Raw genomic sequence first — 21,086 nt, 5'->3', positions numbered from 1 at the left:
TACAATTTCTTTCTCTCTCTATCTCACTCTCACTTTCTCTTTCCCTCTTCCGAACATTGCGCGCACCGCGCGCATGCTCTCCTTCCCTCTCCTTAACGTCCCATGTCAACAAGGCAACATGTGCACGGCACCGAGAGGAGGCGAGACACACGCCGCTCCGCGAGGTGGTTGCTAGACAACGCAGTGACGTCATAGCTCGGCGAGGTTCTGCTAGGGTGCCTCGATGCCCAGTGCCGCCGTCCAGGGTGGAGACAACCCGGCTGGCGCCGCCATATTGAGTCACACGAGCTGAGACTCAGCTACGCTTGCGTTCATGAATAGTGTTACTCGCGGCGCACTTCTAAGTGCTTTGCCTTGATGAGGATTATTTTATCGGTATCGCATCTGCACATCTTCATAACCAATAGCCGTTAACTCGTCGAAGGTCCAAGACGTAAATGTATGGCGCCGGGAACATGCCCCAAGTTGCCTAATTCAATTTACATTTAATATGCCGTGTGTATGTTTGAAATACGCACTATTTTTTTTTTTGCGCTTCGATGCTTGGTATATAAGGTTTGCGACACCCTTCGCTGTTGTATTTTGGTTTACACGTCACGCCTCCTTTACCGTAGCCAGCCACTCGCACACGGCGGTTAGTTTCCCTTGCGTTGCGCGTGCTCTTCGCATTCGTTGCAATTATTTGACGATATCTACGCACAATTTTGCTTTTTTTTTGCCCACAAAACTGTGTGCTGACAGGATTAAGCTGGTTTAAAAATAACTGCGATGTGAAAATAAGGTTTAGTTAGTGCTGTAGAGAAACATGTAACGTAACTTGTCTGTGTCAATCTTGCGTAGTACACACAAGAAACCAAACGATGCACAAAATACATTTACTTATAATGTCTAGTAAAATCAATCATGAAAGAGATATGTACATGAAAAATTATATGTACCGTGTGGCGCCTGAAGGTTATGTTGAAAGACGAGATAAAAAAAATTCGCAAGGTAGGCTCGGCACACAATTCGGGATAGTGAGAGTTTTTTTTTAATTTATTGATTACATGGGGGGGGGGGGGGTTCAAGTGAGTACATCAACCTTATTACACACAATATAAATCGAAAACAAGAATGCAAACAAGAAAACGCAACCGCGGGTAATATTAATCAAGATATCCAGCCAGAATACATCAGCTACCATCGAATACGTCGCATCAGCCAAACACATCGATGGCGAGTACAGAACATTTTATAAATAACCATTAGAACACTGATAACTACATTGAAAAAATAAACAACACTGCATACATATCGCGTACAAAAACCGTAAATGAAACTAAGACAGTCAAATACAGATTAGCAATGTTTTTCACTTCGAAAATATAGTCCATGATGATGTAAGGTTGTTGACTTTAACAGACGGCGCCCATCCTGTCGATTTCCCTCGTACTGGTCCTCTTCAAAGTGTTTCTAAGTACAAGTAAAACAACAAAAGTGATTATTGATATGAAAAGTTGCCTTGTAAATACAGCTAGAGAACCCATTACAGAGCTTAAAAATAAATTTTCGCAGAAGTAATGCTGTATTACCTCGCTTCACACGTTTCGAAGAAATGCACAGGCTACAACAGACACCATGCCAGAAAGCGCCGAAACATTTTGGTCCCATGATGCCCCTTAACTCTACTACACCTGGGCATACCGTGCACAGGCATTTAAAGACCGTCACAGTACCCACTACGATCGGGAATGAGCACGAATGACCATCGGCTTACGAGCACCACGTAACAAATATATTCGTCTAAAAAATTAGCTATATAACGTAACAACCTTAGATCCGCAAGATATCTGCTGAGAATAGAGAAAATCACAATGCTTCGCTTGCCACGTACACAACAGCCGCTCTCCCCAGATGAAGCACTGCGTTCTTTAGTCCCAAATAACCAGTAGCGAAAAAAGAAACTGAGGGGGGGAAAAAAAGAAACAAGAGACACACGATGTGTGCTTCCCGTGAAAAAGTAAAATAGATGGTTTACATGACGATTTGTAGCTAATGTAAGGCTATTTCGCGGCGAAGCATTTTCGTCGGTTCTTAAAATAAGGGTACTACTCGCATAGACTGCGCTGATCAAAACGGCAAAAGCCTATGCGACGTGCGCTCGCAAACCATAGGCTACTCAGCATCGGTGCAGTGCTTAGTTCGTGAGCGAACGTAGGTACGTGAGCGAGGATCAGAGAATACTTTCTTATTTATGAAAAACACGATGCGATAGTCTAAACTTTCTTGACACTTACCTCGCAAATGCAGGAGCTATCCGTTGCCTTCCAGTGATACCTCTTTACTTGGGCTTCCCATCTCTTCCTTCGCTCTGGGTCCCGGGGGAAGCGTAAACAACGAAGCCCTTTACGCGTCGATCCGGTGCACTTGGGAACACAACAGCCCGTCATGTCGACTCGATGCACTTGACAAGCTTGTCATTCATGCGGCTGAACACTGTCCAGCAAGTAGAAGCGTCAGCGAAGCATCCGCGCGCACTGTGTCTCGAACTAAGCACCGGCACCAAGCACTCACAACTGCTCGCTGTGACTCAAGATGGCGTCGCAGCGAGAAAGCGGCGGCGCGGGTGCGGTCAAAGGATGTCACCACCCTGAACGGCGGCGCTGGCATCGAGGCACCCTAGGTTCTGCGAGAGCAGGCGCCACTTTTTATGGTTAGCTAGAACAGCTTCGCTGTTAAAAAAGGCTGGCATGCATAGAAGCGCACAGTAACTACGAGGTTCCCATACCTACGTCACGTGCCTAAAATTTCTGGTTCGATCGTTCGTTGCTTCTTTTTGTTAACTTCCAAGTTTCTGCCGCCTATGTCAGTGCCGGATGGTTGTACACTTTTCCTTTCGAGGATAGCGATTAGTTTTTTTTATTATTATTGCGATAAAGACTTGCCGTTAAGGCATAATTCTTGATATGTATGTGTATTATATGTGCGCTGTAAGGCCTGTGTTGTGTATAAATAGAAGCAGTGTGTTGTGGAATTTGTTATCGTGTATCCAGCGGTCATAGCTGGTTGTCACACTGTAGCGGAGGCCGGCTTGTAGTAGGAGACGCGAGCGTTCCGATTGTAAACCAGTACATGTCCATATTAGATGGTATGCATCTGCTTCCATCACCGGGACGGAGCAGTACGGACACGTAGCACCCAGTGGTAAATGCGACCAGTTCCACCTTGAGATCACAGCCGGTGTAAGGGCCACCCCGGCCCGAAGCCTCCTAAGCACAACTTCCTCCGCCCTAGTAAGGTGAAGGGGGAGGGAGCAGACACACGGGGGGATAAGAGCGCGTGTGTCCTGCCGGAGAAAATTTTTACGGGCTCGGAGCGAGTTAAGGGGTTGAGGTGGGAGGGGAATAGACGGAAGATCTGGATTAGGAGGGCAATGTGCCTGCTGGTCAGCAGCAGTGTTGTGAGGGTTCGCTGCATGGCCTTGAATCCAGTGTACCTTGACGCAAGTAGCTGTTTTTCTAGTCATAGTGTGTATTGTCTCGCAGATTTCCATCGCCTTGTCAACCTTCTTCAGTTCCTGAATAGCCGCTAAAGAATCAGTGGAGGTATCTAGTTGTTTGATGGTAGGCAGCTTAGATGTCGCATCTTGCACAGCGTCGTGGATGGCTTGAAGTTCCATTACTAGAGCGCTGGCTTCCGTAGATAAATAGCGCTGGTGGCCGCTGATAAAATTATGCGTAGTACTAAGGAATGATGTCCTCCCGCCGTCTGGGAGAATAGCAGCATCCGTATAGACTTTGCAGGTGTTAGCGCATGACGCATCGATGATATTGTGTTAGTCAATAATCCCTGTTGTATCGCTGCGTCGTAACTTAGTTGGCTTATTAGTTGTGATGCTGGTGAATTCCTAGGGAGGCATTGGATACGGCTGATTGTCAATCCGAGAGCCGCGTTGAAAGTGAGCATGCAACGCAGCGACAGCCGGAACAAGCTGCTTTTTTATTTCACGTGCTTTTTCACGTTGCAAAATTAGCTCTGCAATTGTGTTGAGCTGGGCATGTTCCTGTAAGGTTGGTATCGGACTGATGCGTGGTAGTGCTGTGATTGTGCGCATTAATCGCAGCATCGCGATTAATCGCGATGCTAGGGATTAGTTGCCGGTCACGACTTGCCATGCCCTATGCACTCGAGCCCATTTTAGACTAAATTTCCTTCTCATGATCGTGGTCCCATTTGAGTAACGGGCCTAGATAAAACGCACTCGTCCACCGATTCTATAAGCTGACTACCAATCATGAAAACTTGTTCTCTTGGCAGACTATTACAAATTACTTTTGTCTTCTGTATATTAATCTTAACCCTACTCCTATACACTTTGTCGGCTCAGGTACTCAATCATCTGTTGCAGGGCTTCTCCAGCGTTGCCGAGCAGGACGATGTCATCTGCAAACCGTTGGTTGCTGATATATTTGCAGGCGCAAGTTGGAATCAGCTAGCGCAAGACAGGGGTAATTGGAGATCACAGGGAGATGCCTTCGTCCTGCAGTGGACATAAATATAGGCTGATGATGATGATGATGATGATGATGATGATGATGATGATGATGATGATGATGATATTCGCCGTTGATTCTGACTTCTATAGTACTTCAATAACTTGCACACTTCTTGCAAGCATGCATTGAAAGACTGTGTCTCCTTGCCTGACACCTTTCTTGATCGGTATTTTAAAGACAGTGTTTTTCTTAGCGAGTTAGCCCCACTTTTCCGTATCGGGCATGTGTATTTCTAGCCTCTTTGTGGGCCGATTCCGAAGGTAGTGCAGTCAAAAAATTTGGGCCGATCCCGATAGTAGCGAAGCCTAAAGCCATTGCCGTTTGTATGTGCGGTTTAGAAATGTGAGGCGATCCCGAAGCTAGGGCACTCTAAAAATGTGGCCCGTTCGCGCGGGTACGTGCAATCTAAACATGTGGGCCAATCTCGTGGGTATGTGCAGTCTAAAAATGTAGACCGATCCCGAAAGTAGTGCGGTCTAAACGTATGGCCGGTTACCGCGTGAGAGCAACAGAGACGGTAAAGTCGATGCAAAATATGGGAACAAGAAAGTCTGTGGAGATTTACAAGTACGCCAAGAAAGCCTTTAGAGCACATTTGGAAACGTGCGTTTCAGTTGTGTGTGGGGTGCGGCATCTTTAGCGTAGCTATGTTTTCCCGCTGATAAAGAAAATCCCGGAATTTTTTTAAAGGGAACCGTAGACTTGCGCTTGCGCGGGAGAGCTCACGAAACTTTCCGAGACGTATTCAGTCAGTGGTGTCAGAGGGTGCAGAAACGAGGGCTCCTGTAACTAATAAAAAGTGGTCATTGCATTGGTTTTAGCCAGCTGTAAATAGGTGGAATGCATATATTATAAAACTCAATATATACAGCCCAATATTTTCAGGCAACCAAAATATTACATGAATGATGCAGCTAGATTTGAATTCCCGCTGTGCGCCCTCGGGAACCGTTCACGTACTGAAACTTAAGTTAATTTCCCATGTTCATAAAATACCTGTAGTGATTTATTGGTTGGTTGATTGATTGATTGATTGATTTCCCAATACATATGCGAATGGAGGCGAAAGAAATACCATTCAAGGATGGCTTCAGAGAGACATTCGCCCCCATGCTGGCAAAGACAGCAGCAGAAGCACAAGCATTTTTGTTCACATTGTCGTACAATTTGACGAACCGATCGAATTAAACACATCCAATAGTTACTGCCCTACACAGAGTGTCATGCCTCAGTATATACATCGTCATACAACAGCATCATACATCAGCACAAGTCTTCTTTACAACGTACACGTCCTAATAGTGGCATTTAAGGATGTAATTAAATACAAAACAAAGACCGCTCTAGGGGCCAATCTTAGACTATAACCATCACTGTACAAGTCACGGTGATCGTTACTTGGTGGTTTTACTTCGCGGATGTCAATTTCTTTTTTTATTATTATAGTCATTTAACCAAGCGGGGGAGTTTGTTTTGAAGCATTTGCTGAGCATAACCAGTGCGACAATAAGGAACATGCATATTTCTGCTGATCTTGTGTTATACGTCAGTTCTTTCCGACGGAGAATTACTAATCCCACGAAGAGAGAGTTAGGACGGTCGTAACTAAGGCGATATTCACGCGACAAGCTGCACTCATGCGTGTCTTGTGCTGTCGTTGTTCTCAATTTTTTACAGAGCTCAGCAGCAGCATGCACAATTGGTACATTCTCAATTATTCTCAAAATTGTGTTTTACATTACTTAGCTGCGAGAGCTCCAAAACCAAATGCCATCAATTTAGAAACGAAGCAAACAGGGCATTGTAGATCAGCAATTTTACTGGCTTTGGAATTAAGCAGCGGTTTCGATTCGAAACTCCCATTATCGCAGCTAACTTGTGTAATATCGCATTGACATTGGAGCGAGTCTGAAAAAATGAACACCAAGTACCTTAACAGAGCTAACGAGCTCTATCTCTGGGAAGTGAAAAACCTTTTAAGGAAATATGCCGATATACCTATAGAATGAACTGGAATTATAGAGAGAACTGGAAGAATACCAACATTATACTAAGAAGGGAGACGTTAGAGAATTGAAAAATGATAGGCCCATTAGCTTGCTTTCAGTACTGTATAAAATATTCACCAAGATAATTTCCAATAGAATCAGGGCAACACTTTTGACCTCAATCAACCAAGAGAACAGGCTGGCTTCAGGAAGGGATATTCTACAATGGATCACATCCATGACATCAATCAGGTAATTAAGAAATCTGCGGAGTACAATAAACCTCTCTACATGGCTTTCATAGATTATGAAAAGGCATTTGATTCAGTAGAGATACCAGCAGTCATAGAGGCACTGCGTAATCAAGGAGTACAGAAGGCATACGTGAATATCTTCTCAAATATCTACAAAGATTCCACAGCTACCCTGGTTCTTCACAAGAAAAGTAGAAAGTTACCTATCAAGGAAGGCGTTAGGCAAGGAGACACAATCTCTCCAATGCTATTCACTGCATGCTTATAGAAGTATTCAAGCTCTCAGACTGAAAAGGCTTAGGAGTGAGGATCAACGGCGAATATCTCAGCAACCTTCGGTTTGCAGATGACATTGTCCTATTCAGCCACAATGGAGACGAATTACAACAAATGATTGAGGACCTTAATCAAGAAAGTGTAAGATTTGGGTTGAAGATCAATATGCAGAAGACAAAGATAATGTTCAATAGCCTGCCAAAGGAACAAGAATTCAGGATCGCCAGTCAGCCTCTAGAGTCTGTAAAGGAGTACGTTTATCTAGGTCATTTACTCATGAGAATGACCCTGATCATGAGAAAGAACTTTGTATAAGAATAAAATTGGGCTGGAGTGCATATACGGCAGGCATTACCAAATCCTGACTGGGAGCATATACCACTGTCGCTGAAAAGTGTACAATCATTGCATTCTATCGGTGCTAACATACGAGGCAGAGGCTTGGAAGTTAACAAAGAAGCTCGAGAACACGTTAAGGACTGCACGAAGAACGATGGAACGAAAAATGTTAGACCTAACGTTAAGAGACAAGAAGATAGCGGTGTGCATCAGAAAGCAAACGGGGATAGCCGATATTCTAATTGACAAGAGAAAAAAAAATGGAGCAGGGCAGGCCATGTAATGCGTAGGATGGATAACCGGTGGACCATTAGGGTTACAGAATGGATACCGAGAGAAGGGGAGCGCAGTGGCTTAAAACTAGGTGGGGTGATGAAGTTCGGAAATTTGCAGGTGCAAGTTGGTATCAGCTAGCGCAAGACAGGGGTAATTGGAGATCGCAGGGAGAGGCCTTCGTCCTGCAGTGGACATAAATATAGGCTCATGATGATGACCTATAGAATGAGAAATCACAGCGTTTTATTATTTATCTTTAATTAGCTATTAGCTGTCGTGCTTAATTAATTCCTCTAAAATGGCATTAGCTTTAACAAAAAAAAATGGCATCTGTTGAAGACGAGACAAATATACTGCTGTCGTCAGCATAAATTATAAATGTAACTTCTGACGAAATATGGACTATGTCATTTAAAAGTATAAACTAAATATCAAAGGCCGAGAATACTATCCTGGGGTACTCCAGAGATTATTTGCTATAAGATTGATACAATTTCATTAATCGGTACAAACTGACGTCTTTCTGAAAAAAAAAAACTTATAAGTATAGCATCAGGAGAAGCTCACGGATGTCATATTGACTTAATTTATCAAATAAAATTTTATGATTTATATAATAAAAGTTTTGTGTGAAATCAACAAAAATTCTAAGAACAATTTGTATTCTTTTTTTTTTTTCAAACTTCTGCAACAGATATTCTTTGTGGCTGACAAGAGCAATTAAGTTCTGTTATTTTTTTTCCTTTTTTATTTTTATTATTAGAAAACTGTACTGACATCTCGTTATCAGGGAATTGTTACAGAAAGGATATAATCGATTATAGATTGCTCATTCGAAACCTTTAGAAAACAGGCAATATCGACTGGTGTGTAATCTTCGGCGATTGCGTACGTGTTTGATTGCCTTACTAGTAGCTCATCAGCATCGCAGCTATGGCTGTTTTGAGCCCCAAGAAAACCGCACAAACTTCAGGTTCTAATGTTTCTTCTAAAAAGAACGTGTCTACATTATCTGGATCTAAAGTTCTGTAGGATGCGCGTGGCCCAGCGTCAAAATCTCTCTACACAAAATAGTCGTTGACCATAAAATCATCACTGACTAATTAACCCCCATGACGTAAGATTTCTGTCACTGGTTCCTCCTTCTCGCTGCGCATTTCATAATATATCTGTTCGTTTAGAGCAGGAAGAATATATGTTAAGCAGCAGTCAGACTCCGCAGTGCAGGCTAGGTAGGATTAATTTGTGGGAAATTTTGGAATATAGTCAGCCTACATGTTACTTCTAAGGGATGGTCGCGGGCGTAGTGCTGCGATGCATTGTCTCGCCCACCTAGCCAGCTCATCAATATGAAGATTCTTGTCGAGCGTCTTTCCCAACAGTCTGAAATGTGAAAACGAATACCATATAGCAATGCGCGTCATATCCTACCGCTCCCCATAGTATTTTCAGTGCGCCAGTAGTGGTAGTCGACAAATGAAAGGCACAATGGAGCATAAGTGACAACATAATCGGCAAAAACTATAGTAAAGACGACGCGAAAGCCGCGGCTGCCGTCATTCGCCTGGGGATGACGAAAGCGCAAGAGCACGATGACGTCAAGAACAGAAAAACAGACGCTGCGGTGGCCGCCGTCGCGCGGGATGGCGCCACTGGGCTCGAGGCGAAAAAAGAACGGACCACAACGGACAAACTTGTCGCTATCGGGAAGCGGTCATGGCGACCGCAACTGTGAGCGATGGCCTCGCTCCGACGGGTTTCTAACTTAATGTTGAGTTTGTCATAGCTACATCGTATCCATTTCTGTCTCCGCGACACAGGGAAGGTCTGACAGAAGCTTAGGGCGGGTGAATTTTACTAGGAAATGTGGTGATCGCCCGCGCTGTTGATGGATGTGCGCGGAGACCGTATGCAGTCATCGGTCCGCTGGGTACAGGACCGACCAATATGTCTTGGAAAGCCGACTTGGCCGGCGACGACGAGGACTTGCAGAACGACGTCGCTTTTTTCGACTCTGAAGCTGCCGCCACGTCTCAGCCGTGTTACATCCAGGGTGACGGCGTCGAGAACAAGCCCCCCTGCAGCGCAGCAGCGGTCGATGTTGGGAGCCTAGGTCAGAACATTCGCGATGCCGTTTCTTTCACTGCGCAGGGCGCGCTTTCGTCTAGTAGCAGTTCCATGGGTGGCAACTCAGTCCTGCTGCCACTTGAGTCGTCGTACCGGCTACCGAGCTCGAGTTTCTTTACTAGAAGAGTGAGCCCCCCCTTGGCGCCGCCGAACGTTTCTCTGACCGACCGCGACATGAAAGAGCCGTCGCCTCCGCTGCTCCGAAACAGTTGTATGGAGCAGGACGATGAAAATGAGGACGTGGATGGTCAGGACGCAGCCAACAGCCCACGTTCGAGCGTCACGGACTCGGAGGGACTGTCGTCACTCAGCGAGGGCTCGATGGAGGACCTGTCGGAGTCGGAGTCCATCACGGACGTTACGCCGCTTCATTCGCCTTACATGTGTGACAGCCCCGTGCCCGTAATGAAATTACCTGTCAGCAAACTGACCATGTCCGAAGCAGGCATAAACGGCGTTTCCCGTTCCGGCGACAGCAGCAGCGGCAGTGATTCTGATCGAAGTTCCTTCAGTGGCGCCAGGCGCAAACGCTCACCCGCCGTGCCATTGCCTGGCAAGGTGCGCCTGGGAAGCAAGCACCAACAGCGAGAACCCGTTGACCTGCAGCTTCTCGTGGACGCCATCAGGCGCCTCGAGGCGCATCAATGCGAGCAGGGCCAGACCAGCCGGGCACGCAAGGAGCCCCGGGCCAAGGGGCGCAAGAATATGTCATTCTCGAACGAAGAAGTCCAACGTATCGACCGCGAAAACCAGCGACTCTTGAAGCGGATCCTGGCACAGCAGAACCGACCGAGGCCAAAATTTGACTCAAGGACGCCGTCCCGCCTGGCGCCTTCGGCCATCAACCGGCAGCGACAGCAGCGGCAGATTGAAGTGGAAAACCTCGTAAGTTTTAGTGCCAGCTGCTTGCGCCATCCGCTCAATTCGTTTCTCGCCTCGGCTGCTTCCTGAAGACGTGCGGTGCTGTATCAACGGAGAAAACCGCCGTCAATGAGGCTAAGTGCCTGGGGGTCGTCTACTTACGGCATTAGCGCAGGCCAAGCTTTGCTAGTGCTAATGTGGTAACTTAAAGCTTGGAATTTACTTTGCAGGCAACATTTCTGAAAGCTCACCTTTTCATACCGTGTGATTTGATTTGGTTGCAAAGACTTATGTACTCAATGGTGGGAGAAAAGGTTTGCACAACACTCGCCCAGTATTTAAGTTTCCTTAGTTTGGATACGTCTTTCTCGCATTGATGCTTCTTCTACTTTGACTGCAGTGCTGTAGTCAGCCAAATATGGATAATTGGCCCTTGATGTTGAATTTACATGGTGATAGACAACTCAGCTGAAACGTGATTAGTGAACTCAAGGTAAGTATTAAAATATGGACCACCATGTCTGTCACCAGATTCAAGGAATAAAGAAGTATACATATCATTGAGTCTGCGTTAAGAAATTATTGCAGAGAAGTTGCAACTACCAGATTTATTTTGGATCAGCTTGTACAACTAGGTGCAAACAATGACAGAGGAAGAAGGAGGAACAGCCTGTCCTGTCATTTTTGCCGTCCTCTCGTCCTTCACCCTTGTTTATTCTAAACGTAATCAATCTGGGATTTACTGCACACAATATGGCTGTATTTTCATTTCATTGCTTTTACAAGACGTGATATCCAACACGCCTCACTGTAGCAATGGGTGTTTTGCCCGCTAGCATAGCCAATCAATATCCACTGAAAGTGATATCCCCAAAGGTGATTGAGCCAGGGGCTGCATTCTTAGGTGATAACTGTTGCAGATGCTTTTGTATGGTGCAACATGCAGCACAGTGCCTCTAAGGAACAACAAGCACCCCACCCTGTGCGCTGGCTCATCCAACCAACAGGCTCTGCCATTGATAGCTTCAAGAGTGGTGGGTCAAGAATATCTCCCCTTTGCAGCGTCGCTGGAAAAAACTGAAAAAATAGCTTTAAATCCCAAAGAGTAGCCAAAATGAAGTCAATCTAGATTACAGATGAGAGAAGTAGCTGTGCTGCACCTGAATAATCACCACAGGTACACATAAACCGTGCCAGTGAGAGCTGAATACAAATCGGCACTGCTGACAGAGATCTGCTGTAGTGTAGCTGAAGACATACTGTTGCCATGGTGTAACTCTTCACTATATAATAAAAGATCTGGTATAGAGAATTCATCTTGTGATTGTGCAGCGCTTTCAAAACGACAGAAAAAGAAGTGCACAGGACATGTGCTGTCCTGTGCGCGGGATTTGGTGACATAGGATATGGTGTGAGCCACGTGTCGAAATTCATGGATAGTAAGGTAGGCATTGTTTACTGAATACCACTATTATGTAGTATACATATAGGACAGAGCAGACAGTGTGTCCCAATGTTAGACTCAAAGAACGCCAGTGTTCATTGACTGAAGTAAAACCTTATTCCCTTGCCGCTCATTCCAGTGAATTTGGCTGCTCGCCACTTTGAGGACAGTGCAGGTCCTGTGCACTTCCTTTTCTGATGTTTTGTAAGTGCTGCACAAATCACAAGATGAATATGTACCAACTTTCTCAGTTTTCGATCTTGAATTAGTATAGACAAGTTGCATGTTTAGTGTACAGCGTGGCATAGAGCAGGCAAGTGCACTTCTTTGCTGTTTGCCACTTTGAACAACAACCCCTTGCAAAGTAAGTTAAGAGATATTGTGAAATCTATGTTTTATTTACCAAGAAAATAAATGCTCATAAAGTTTGTCAAAATTTTTTTTCTTTCCTGCATAAATGTGATGACAGCACTGCCACACCTTTGCCTAATACTGATTTCTTTTTTTCAGTAATAGCTAGTCTATTACTGATGGTTTTACTCCAAGTACCAATGCCTGAAGTAGCAATAATGTACCAAAGCGATGCAGAAGACAATTCGATGGGAAAGAAGTGATGAATCAGAGATGGGCACAGAGAGAAACAAGGCACGAACATGCACTTTACTCTCTAGTGCACCTACGTCCTTCCCCAAGGCATATTGAGCCAACTAATACAGCAACAAATCTTATTAAGCCCATATCCTTGCAGCCGAATGTTTCAAATGTAGCCGCGCCTGGCAACCTTGCTCTGCAGGCATAAATTGAAATACAATCCAGTCATAACAAATTGGAATGTTTGTTTGCATATAAGTGTTTGCCTGTATGTGTGACTGCATCTTGTTTAACAAGTCTCTGCAAAAATATTGCATTGAATTGCACTCATTGGTTTTGCCAAAGAGGTCTGCTGACTTGTTCTTTCTAGGTAATTTTCCAATTTGTTTATAGCACAGTAATTCAGTGTCGTTACGGCGTCGTGCATACGTTAAGGTGTATTACTGAATCAAGAGTTCCACTGTTATGATCTAGTAGCAAGAGTTTGGTATTAGCACAAAGGCAACCTGCAAAAAAAGAACTCTGACACCAACTCAGAATTAAAACATTACCATAGGTTATGTGCAGATTGAACATGCATCTCATTGCACCAGTAGTGACCAATTTAGGAACGTACCAACTTTTCCTTTTACGAATATAACTTCCACATCATGGATTCCTGCAGGACTGATTTGATTAATGGCCTGCAAGAAAATAAAACACCAACTTGTTATTGAAGTAATACTATGACTTAACATTGTGTAGAGATTAAGCATGCATTGCTGTTTCTGCTTCCTGCAGCAGCAACACTGAAAAAGCTTTCTAACTGCACTTGCATTATAATGAGTCATATCCAAAAAGTGGGAGTTCCAGCTATGGTTTCTTTCAGTGCAGAGGTTGTGGGCCACCCAATTGTGCAGAGTAAACAAGTAATGCAGCAACTTGTCCTGTGTGCAGAGTCTCACATTGCACCATTCTCTTCATAAACCACAGGCACTTCTCAAGAGAATTGAGTCTGCCAAGCCATCTCGTGAAGTAGCACCTTCGCAGGACCTCAGCCATGTGCAGAGAGCACGATCCCACTCACTCTCTCTGACACGCCATACTCTGCAGACTCCTCCGGTAATGGCAGCAGCAGCAACTCCACCGCTGGCAGGGGTCAAGCATTTCCCACCACGCCAGAAGCATCACTCCCACTGAGCTGCCTCCCCTTTCGCCTTTGCAACGATACAGTGTCGTGAAGAATGCATCCCACCAAAGTTCCTCTTATGGCATTGCAGTGGACTTATCATTACATTAGCTCTCTGTGTGGCCACACCCAGACGCACACATTTGTGCATGCATGGACCAGCACTGTCGGCTAGTGGAATGGTGATAAAGGGCTTAAGAAGGCACTTTCTGGTTTTGTTCTTGCCATCCTGTGCTGGGTATCCTGTGTCTTAAGCCAAACTTGATGCTTTGGCTATTCACCATGTAAATTTATTGTATTGTTTCTACTACAATTAACGTATTCGTACAAATTTCCCAATAGTTGTCCAGGCATATACAACAGAACTGCATTTCACCATTGTTGAGGACACTTGGTGGTCAGCGGTGGATACTATTGGTTTTTGTACCTTCCTTTAGCTGCCATCCCAAGTTGTGGGTATGTAGCACTCAATGACGTAGTTTCAGATGAGTGGCAATGATTGGGCTACTATGGTCAGTGGAGAAAGTACCACTTGCAGTCTGAGCAGTGCTTGAGATTTCATGTATTTTTTATGCAGTCGGAGCAATGCAGAAGTTTATAATGCTGGTGAATACTGCACTTTGATCAAGCTTGCTATTGTACTTGATCAAAAATGTTGCCTGAAAAATATACAATATGGTGCGTTTCTTTAATGGAGCAGGAATCATCAATTCCACATTTGCAGTGCTCTGATGTGGCATTCATTCCTTTCAGCTGAGGGAGTATTCTATAAGAGTCCACCTAGTGGACTGCCCATTTCGGCTGCTGCTGATTGGCTGCAGCTGCACAAGTGAGGAGGAGACAGGTGCCCCCAGCCAGTCTCCTTCTCGCTTGTACAGCTGTAGCCAATCAGCAATAGCCGTAATGGACAGTCCACTCGGTGGACTCTTACAGAATACCCCCCCCCCCCCCCCCTGTGCTAGTGAAATTAGCCTTTGTAGCTGATAGAGCATGTCTGCTGTGCAACAGTACAGCTAACCCACAGTTTGACTAAATCCTTAAATTTTGTATGCCTCAATCCTTAAATATCTATTGCTTTTCTACGTTTACATGATGCACCAATGTGCGAGTTTTACAAGGCTTGCTTATTAGCACCACAGGTGTCAATGTGGTTTGAAACTGTGGTCTAAGAGCTTTAATGGAATGGTGCAAAAGCTGCATTGTGGAACAGTATTGGCTATTGAAATATGGTGTGGTGGAAAATACCTACATGTTACACTGACGCTGGTATTGTGGTACTGGGGGGGTATTCTGTAAGAGTCCACCTAGTGGACTGTCCACTTTGGCTGTCGCGATTGGCTTCAGCAGCATGAGCGAGAAGTGGATTAGCTAGCTCCTTCTCGCTCGTGCTGCTGGAGCCAATCGCGACAGCCGAAGTGGACAGTCCGTTAGGTGGACTCTTACAGAATATACCCCCCCTGGTTATGTTTACAACACAGGTATCCCACTCAGAACTTTTTGCTGGCAATGCCGGAACCTGTCCACATTTCACTGAAACTATATGTGATTTGGGTGTAGATAAAGAACTGGATACATTGACACAGTGCCACTCGGTCTTACAATGGAAAGCATGTACAATACTTATTGTGTCAGGAATGCTGTTACACAGGCAGTGGCACATGCTATATTGACTTTGCAATGTGCATAAAATTTTCAGCCTGCCATGATGGCCCGCATTTGTAAATAATTTTGTCGGAAGTTCTAGCTTTGCCTGTGCTCGAGGCAGCTTCTTGGCAACTGCTCAATGGTCTTGCAGCCTTGTGAAGAGACGTGTACATAGGCATTTTCTTTCTTCTTTAGCAACATACATACTAGAGCTTGATGCATGGCATTGTGAAGCAAATTTTATTTTTGTACATAAACTTACTTTATGCTCATGTACAGTTGCATCCAAAGGCTCAGTGTAGTTCGTTTTACATTGCTCATGTGTCAACTACATAAAAGTTGGCTCTTAAAATTATTTTAAAGAGACCTCTGGCAATTCCTTGACAGTTATGAAGAAGCAGTTGTCTTATATTTATCTGCAGCTAGATGACACAAAAGACAGGTAAATTTGTATAGAAATGCTGAAATTTAAGCAGGAAACATTATGTCAACGCCAAACCTGAACTGAGCATTTCGTCGAAGCTAATTATGACATCAATCAGTGTCTTGAGCTACAACAAATTCCAAATGTTCTTGTGTGACGCAGCTCTTGTGGGTGCATAAAATTTTAAAAAAGGTTGCTTTGAGAACGTCATGTTATTGCTGAAATCTCTCAGGTGGCAAAAAAGCTGAGCACAGTCTGTGATTGTAATAAGGGTTCTGTGCCTCTTGTTTAAAAGCAGCTTTGCAAGATGGTGGGGCACTGCTGCTCCCATGCTGACATTATGGCTGGCAAGCACAGGGCAGGAATACACTTTCAAAGGAAAAGATTGCGAGTGCACGTCGTACTTTGAAATGAATTATCAGGAAAACTATGCAGTCGTGCTATTTGGCCAAAGTATCCACCAGAACATACATCACACATTTTTTTTAGACATACAAGTCTCAAAAGATCACTCGAGTCTGCACACACCTTGCCGCTAAGCACCTTGACATTAATTTGGAATTGATGGCAAAGCTAGCGTGCCTCTGACTGATGTGCCTGTTAATACGAACTTTAGGAATGGCACTGTATGTGTGTGTGGCACTGTATGTATGTGTCATGGTAGCATATATGTTGCTCTGGTTTTGATACAAGTGAATCATGGTTTTAATTTCACTGACAAGCTATCACTGATAAGAGGAGCTTCAGTGCTGACTACATTTCATGTACCAACTTAGACTGAGCAAACATTAGATGACCTGTCCACATAACTCAAACAACACTTTCTCACTCGTTTTCATCTAACTAGCGGTGTGCAAATGTTTAAAATTTCAAATACAAACCTAATTATCCTTGCTAGTCAAATTGTATTCGATTCAAGAATTGACTATTAGAAATTGCCCAATATTTATTGATGTTAAAGTTTAAGGAATAACAACACTCACTGTAGCTTAAAGGGAGAGAAACCAATAAAAGTGAGGATTGTTCGGAATAATTCGCTGGAGGAGAACCGCGGTTGTTGTGCAGAGGCGCCAATTCATGAGCGAAAGCACGCAGATATGCTGAATACTTTCCCGTAATTCACTTTCAGGCAGCCTATACACGAATTTGTAGACTGCAGAATTTGATCGGCCGGTTTTACTATGTTTGCATTTCTTTAAAACAATGTGCAGAGCTGTAGTATGCTTTAACACAATACTCCATGCACATCTGGTGTTCCCTTGTTTCACTGCTGTCATAGTCGTGATGCACCTTGCAATTGCAAAAGCAATTGTTTCTCATCTACAAGCTGCTCAAATGACCCAACATCCAATTACAAGGCTATGTTAAAGAGACCTCTGGCAATTACATGCATATGTGATGATGATGATGATATATGGGGTTTAATGGCGCAAGGGCCAATAATGGCCAAAGAGCGCCAGGCATTACATGCATATGTAACAAATAATGCAATTAAGCCTCTTTATATACCAAATGGACTTCTCACGAACTTTGCATTTCATTTTCTTAGAATTGAGAGAATGTTTAATATTCGGAGCTTCCTAGGAAGTGCAGATGTAAACAAAGGTGAGCACTAGCTTGCATGCATTTGGGCTTGAGATTTCCAAGGTTAGTTCACACGTATTCAACTGCCTATTTTAAGTTTTAGTAGATCTACGAGATGCAAAATTTCACAACTTAGGTAGTGATTTTACTGTGCCGATGAAATGGTGTACAAGTCCAAAGCCACAGGACACAAGACCCAGGGTACTTTCATTTATTAGTAATACAGTTGACTTCTATTAATGCATCCTTGCGAGGACATGCAAAATAAGTTTGAATTAAAATGAGTATAAAATTGGTAGTGAAATGAAATTCTATTCACTTGAAACATTAGCTCTTGCATTTGAAAGTCAGCAGTGTACAGGGGCGGTATTCTGTAATATTCCACCTAGTGGACTATTACAGAATACCTGTAATACTATATTAATATATTACAGAATACCTGTAATACTATATTAATATATTACAGAATACCTGTAATGTGGCTGGCACCTTCGCGCTCGTGAAGCGGCAGCCAGAGGCGACAGCCGAAGTGGACCGTCCACTAGGTGGACTGTTTACAAAATACCCCCCCAGGAAGCTTGAATTGCTAGTATACACAGCAACACATGGTCCACATTATCACTGTACTAAGGATTTTTCAGTCCATCTTTGATAGCAGTCAGAGCTGGGCTCGGAAGTGACGAGGCATACTCACACTGTTGATGGCTGGGAAAAGGTTGCAGTGTACAATGTTGTGTTGAAAAAGAAAAGCCTTTTTACAAATCAATATGTACATTTACATTTGTTGGCTTTATTTCCTCTCACTTCTGCACCTAAAAGCACCATTTTCATCTTCCCCAATTCTCCCATACTCCAAGTATGCAGCTTGTTCCAATCATTCTTGGTGCACCTGGCAGGTGGTGTCTGTGCCGCAGCCCCAACTACTTGATCATAAAATGTCCACGTTGACACATTTAGAATGACTCGCAGATCTTGTATTCTATTCATAGGGAACTAACTCTCATTAGATTCACAGTGACATGCCTTTTCCTACATGGAAAAGCAAACGTATGAATTGGGACTTTCAGATGCCTTCAACTGACAAATTAATAATGGCAAACCAATGGAAGTTGGTTGTACCACGTTTGGCACAATACAAATATTGTGAATTTTAAGAATGGCAGAGAGGAGCATCATTACAGCCAATAATTATTTTATAATATTGATAAGTCACGCATTGCATGACATGACCCATAGAGAAATGAAAGAAGCCGAGAGGCCTCAACAATCCCAGATGCACTGCGGCGCCAATGGCCAAAGTTGCATGTCATTTTTCACTTAGCCGTCTTCACTTATAGCCCGAACAGCAATGGTTGTGCTCTGCGACTGATATGGCTATGGTTGGCGTTGCGGAGGCGAGGTCAGCTTCAGATGAGAAATGCAGGTAGAGAGGAGGACGAGTCGAGTCCTTGTAAGTTGCGAGAAGCAATATCGAGGCCTCTTCCGAACCCTCCTACAGCACTACTATCTTTACTACCCTCATAGGTGTCCAGGCCGCTGGTCTTACTTTCTACGGAATTACTTGGTGATAAAACAAATAATACCCAAATCCTCATTGCAACAAATATAAGTCATCAAAAGCACCTTTCTTTTAATTAAGCAAACCTCTGCCTACTTCCCTAACCATTAGGCCAAAATTGCATGTATACTACTATCGTGCCCACACCAACTACCTCTTTGAGATGACTGCACAGTGTTGATTTTCATACTATGGCACATACCCACGACGACGGATTGAAAAAGCAGCAGGCGGTACATTTAAAATAAATGAAAAAATACAAGGCAATAAAAGAGTGGTCGCATTGCAAAGCAGGGGTATGCAAGGAATGAAATGGGCAAAGTTATAGCATTTAATTAACCACTTCACGAAAGCTTTGATTCACATATTCCAAAATATGCATTGCATTACTTTTCCTTCCCATGCAATGGCCGCTGCTTTCTTTTCTAATAGTACGCTCTACAGCAGCATTTCATTTGGAGCACTTGGTAAAAACATTACTGCTAAAAATGTTTTGGTGCATCAGACTGACATTGAAAATTTACCACCTTGTCTCAAGTGAAACTGGCTGTTCAACATTTTGATTTACGTAAGCTATTAAGAGGTCACCAGGCATCAAATGGATTAGTGGCACATTTTGCTCACAGCCATAGTCATCACCATCATCAGCCACTGCAGAATGAAGGCTTCTCCCAGCAACCTCCAATAGTCGCGTCTTTTGCTAGCCAATTCCAACGTGCGCCTGCAAATTTCCTAATTTCATCCCCCACATAATTTTCTGCCGTCCTCGACTGTGCTTCCCTTCCCTTGGCACTCATTCTGCCCTACGCATTACATGGCCTGCCCAGCTCCATTTTTTCTCTTAATGTCAACAAGACTATCCCCGTTTGCTGTGATCCACATTGCTCTCATTTGTCGCAGGAGTATGTTTATCTTGATCAATTACTCACAGGGTTGGAGCGCATACGGCAGGCATTACCAAATCCTGAGTGGGAGCTTACCACTGTCCTTGAAAAGAAGTGTACAATCATTGCATTCAACTGGTGCTAACATATGGAGAGGAAACTCCGAGGTTAACAAAGAAGCGAGAGAAAAAGTTAAGGACCGCGAAAGGAGCAATGGAACCAACAATGTTAGGTGTAACAGCTGCAGTACTATACAAGTTCAGGAACAAGTTCTGCCTCAAAAGAACAATATTACCCACGCTAGTCAAGCTGTGTGCTTGTGTTGCAACCTTAGTCGAGTTATGCTGCCATGCTTGTATAGTGTGTATATAGTGCATTGAAATGTGCAATGCGTTGTGCATTTTGGGACATGGCGCTTTGAAGGTTGTCACGGACTGCCAGTTCAAACTCACCTATTGTTCATGTACAATGTCTGGGCAAATCACTTGCATATCAAGAACTTTGGTGTGCAATTTATTGATGACGGCTCGTAAATTTTCATATGAAACCAGAATTGTAGCTGAATGTGCAAGAGCTTCGCACTAATTGTTTAAATCAAATGTTATGCAAGGCATATCAGATGCTATCCTTTGAGAAAAAAAAAATTGAATGGGGAGGCGTGTGTCGCAGCTTGGTTAGACCCACAGGCAAAGCAATAGCAAACACATGAACTATGCGAGATCCCAAGAACGCTTGTGCATTTGCAGGAATTTGTAAGAAGCACTTGCGTAATCTTGGCTAGAAACATTTTTTCAGTCACTGTTATGAAAAGAGTAAAGCCTGTCATTCAACTATGTTCACTGTAAATGGCCAGATTTGTTAATCTGTACAATACTGTGTGTGAAAAGGCCCTCATGGCATGCAAGCCCAGCCAAGCTGCAGTGCCAGCATCTTGTGTGGGCAAGCACATGCATTGAGTGTTCCACATGTACGGTTGATTCAGAATCGGAATGTTGAAAAAATGGTCTCACAATTGGTCAAGTGCAAAGTTGGCTATTTGCCATTTGTTCAACGTGTCTCTGTGCGATATGTTGGTCGTTGAATAAAAAGTGCTCCGAATTCGGCTCTCCAAGAGTGATACAGGACTTCACAGA

The 21,086-nt window shown here is 43.9% G+C and overlaps 1 protein-coding gene across 1 annotated transcript; it reads left to right on the top strand.

Annotated features, from left to right (window-relative positions):
• The first annotated feature begins 9,313 nt into the window (after positions 1–9,313).
• Positions 9,314–16,109, top strand: LOC119449400 (cilia- and flagella-associated protein 97). Its single transcript, XM_037712567.2, has 2 exons — positions 9,314–10,680; positions 13,664–16,109. Exons 1-2 carry the CDS (start codon positions 9,616–9,618, stop codon positions 13,868–13,870), a joined length of 1,272 nt encoding a protein of 423 aa, XP_037568495.1. The 5' UTR covers positions 9,314–9,615; the 3' UTR covers positions 13,871–16,109.
• Positions 16,110–21,086: the final 4,977 nt, after the last annotated feature.

This window comes from Dermacentor silvarum, chromosome 4 (genome assembly GCF_013339745.2).
Source record: "Dermacentor silvarum isolate Dsil-2018 chromosome 4, BIME_Dsil_1.4, whole genome shotgun sequence".
NCBI lineage: Eukaryota > Metazoa > Arthropoda > Arachnida > Ixodida > Ixodidae > Dermacentor > Dermacentor silvarum.
Note: the sequence above shows the minus strand (reverse complement) of the source record. Positions and strands in the feature narration are given on the sequence as shown.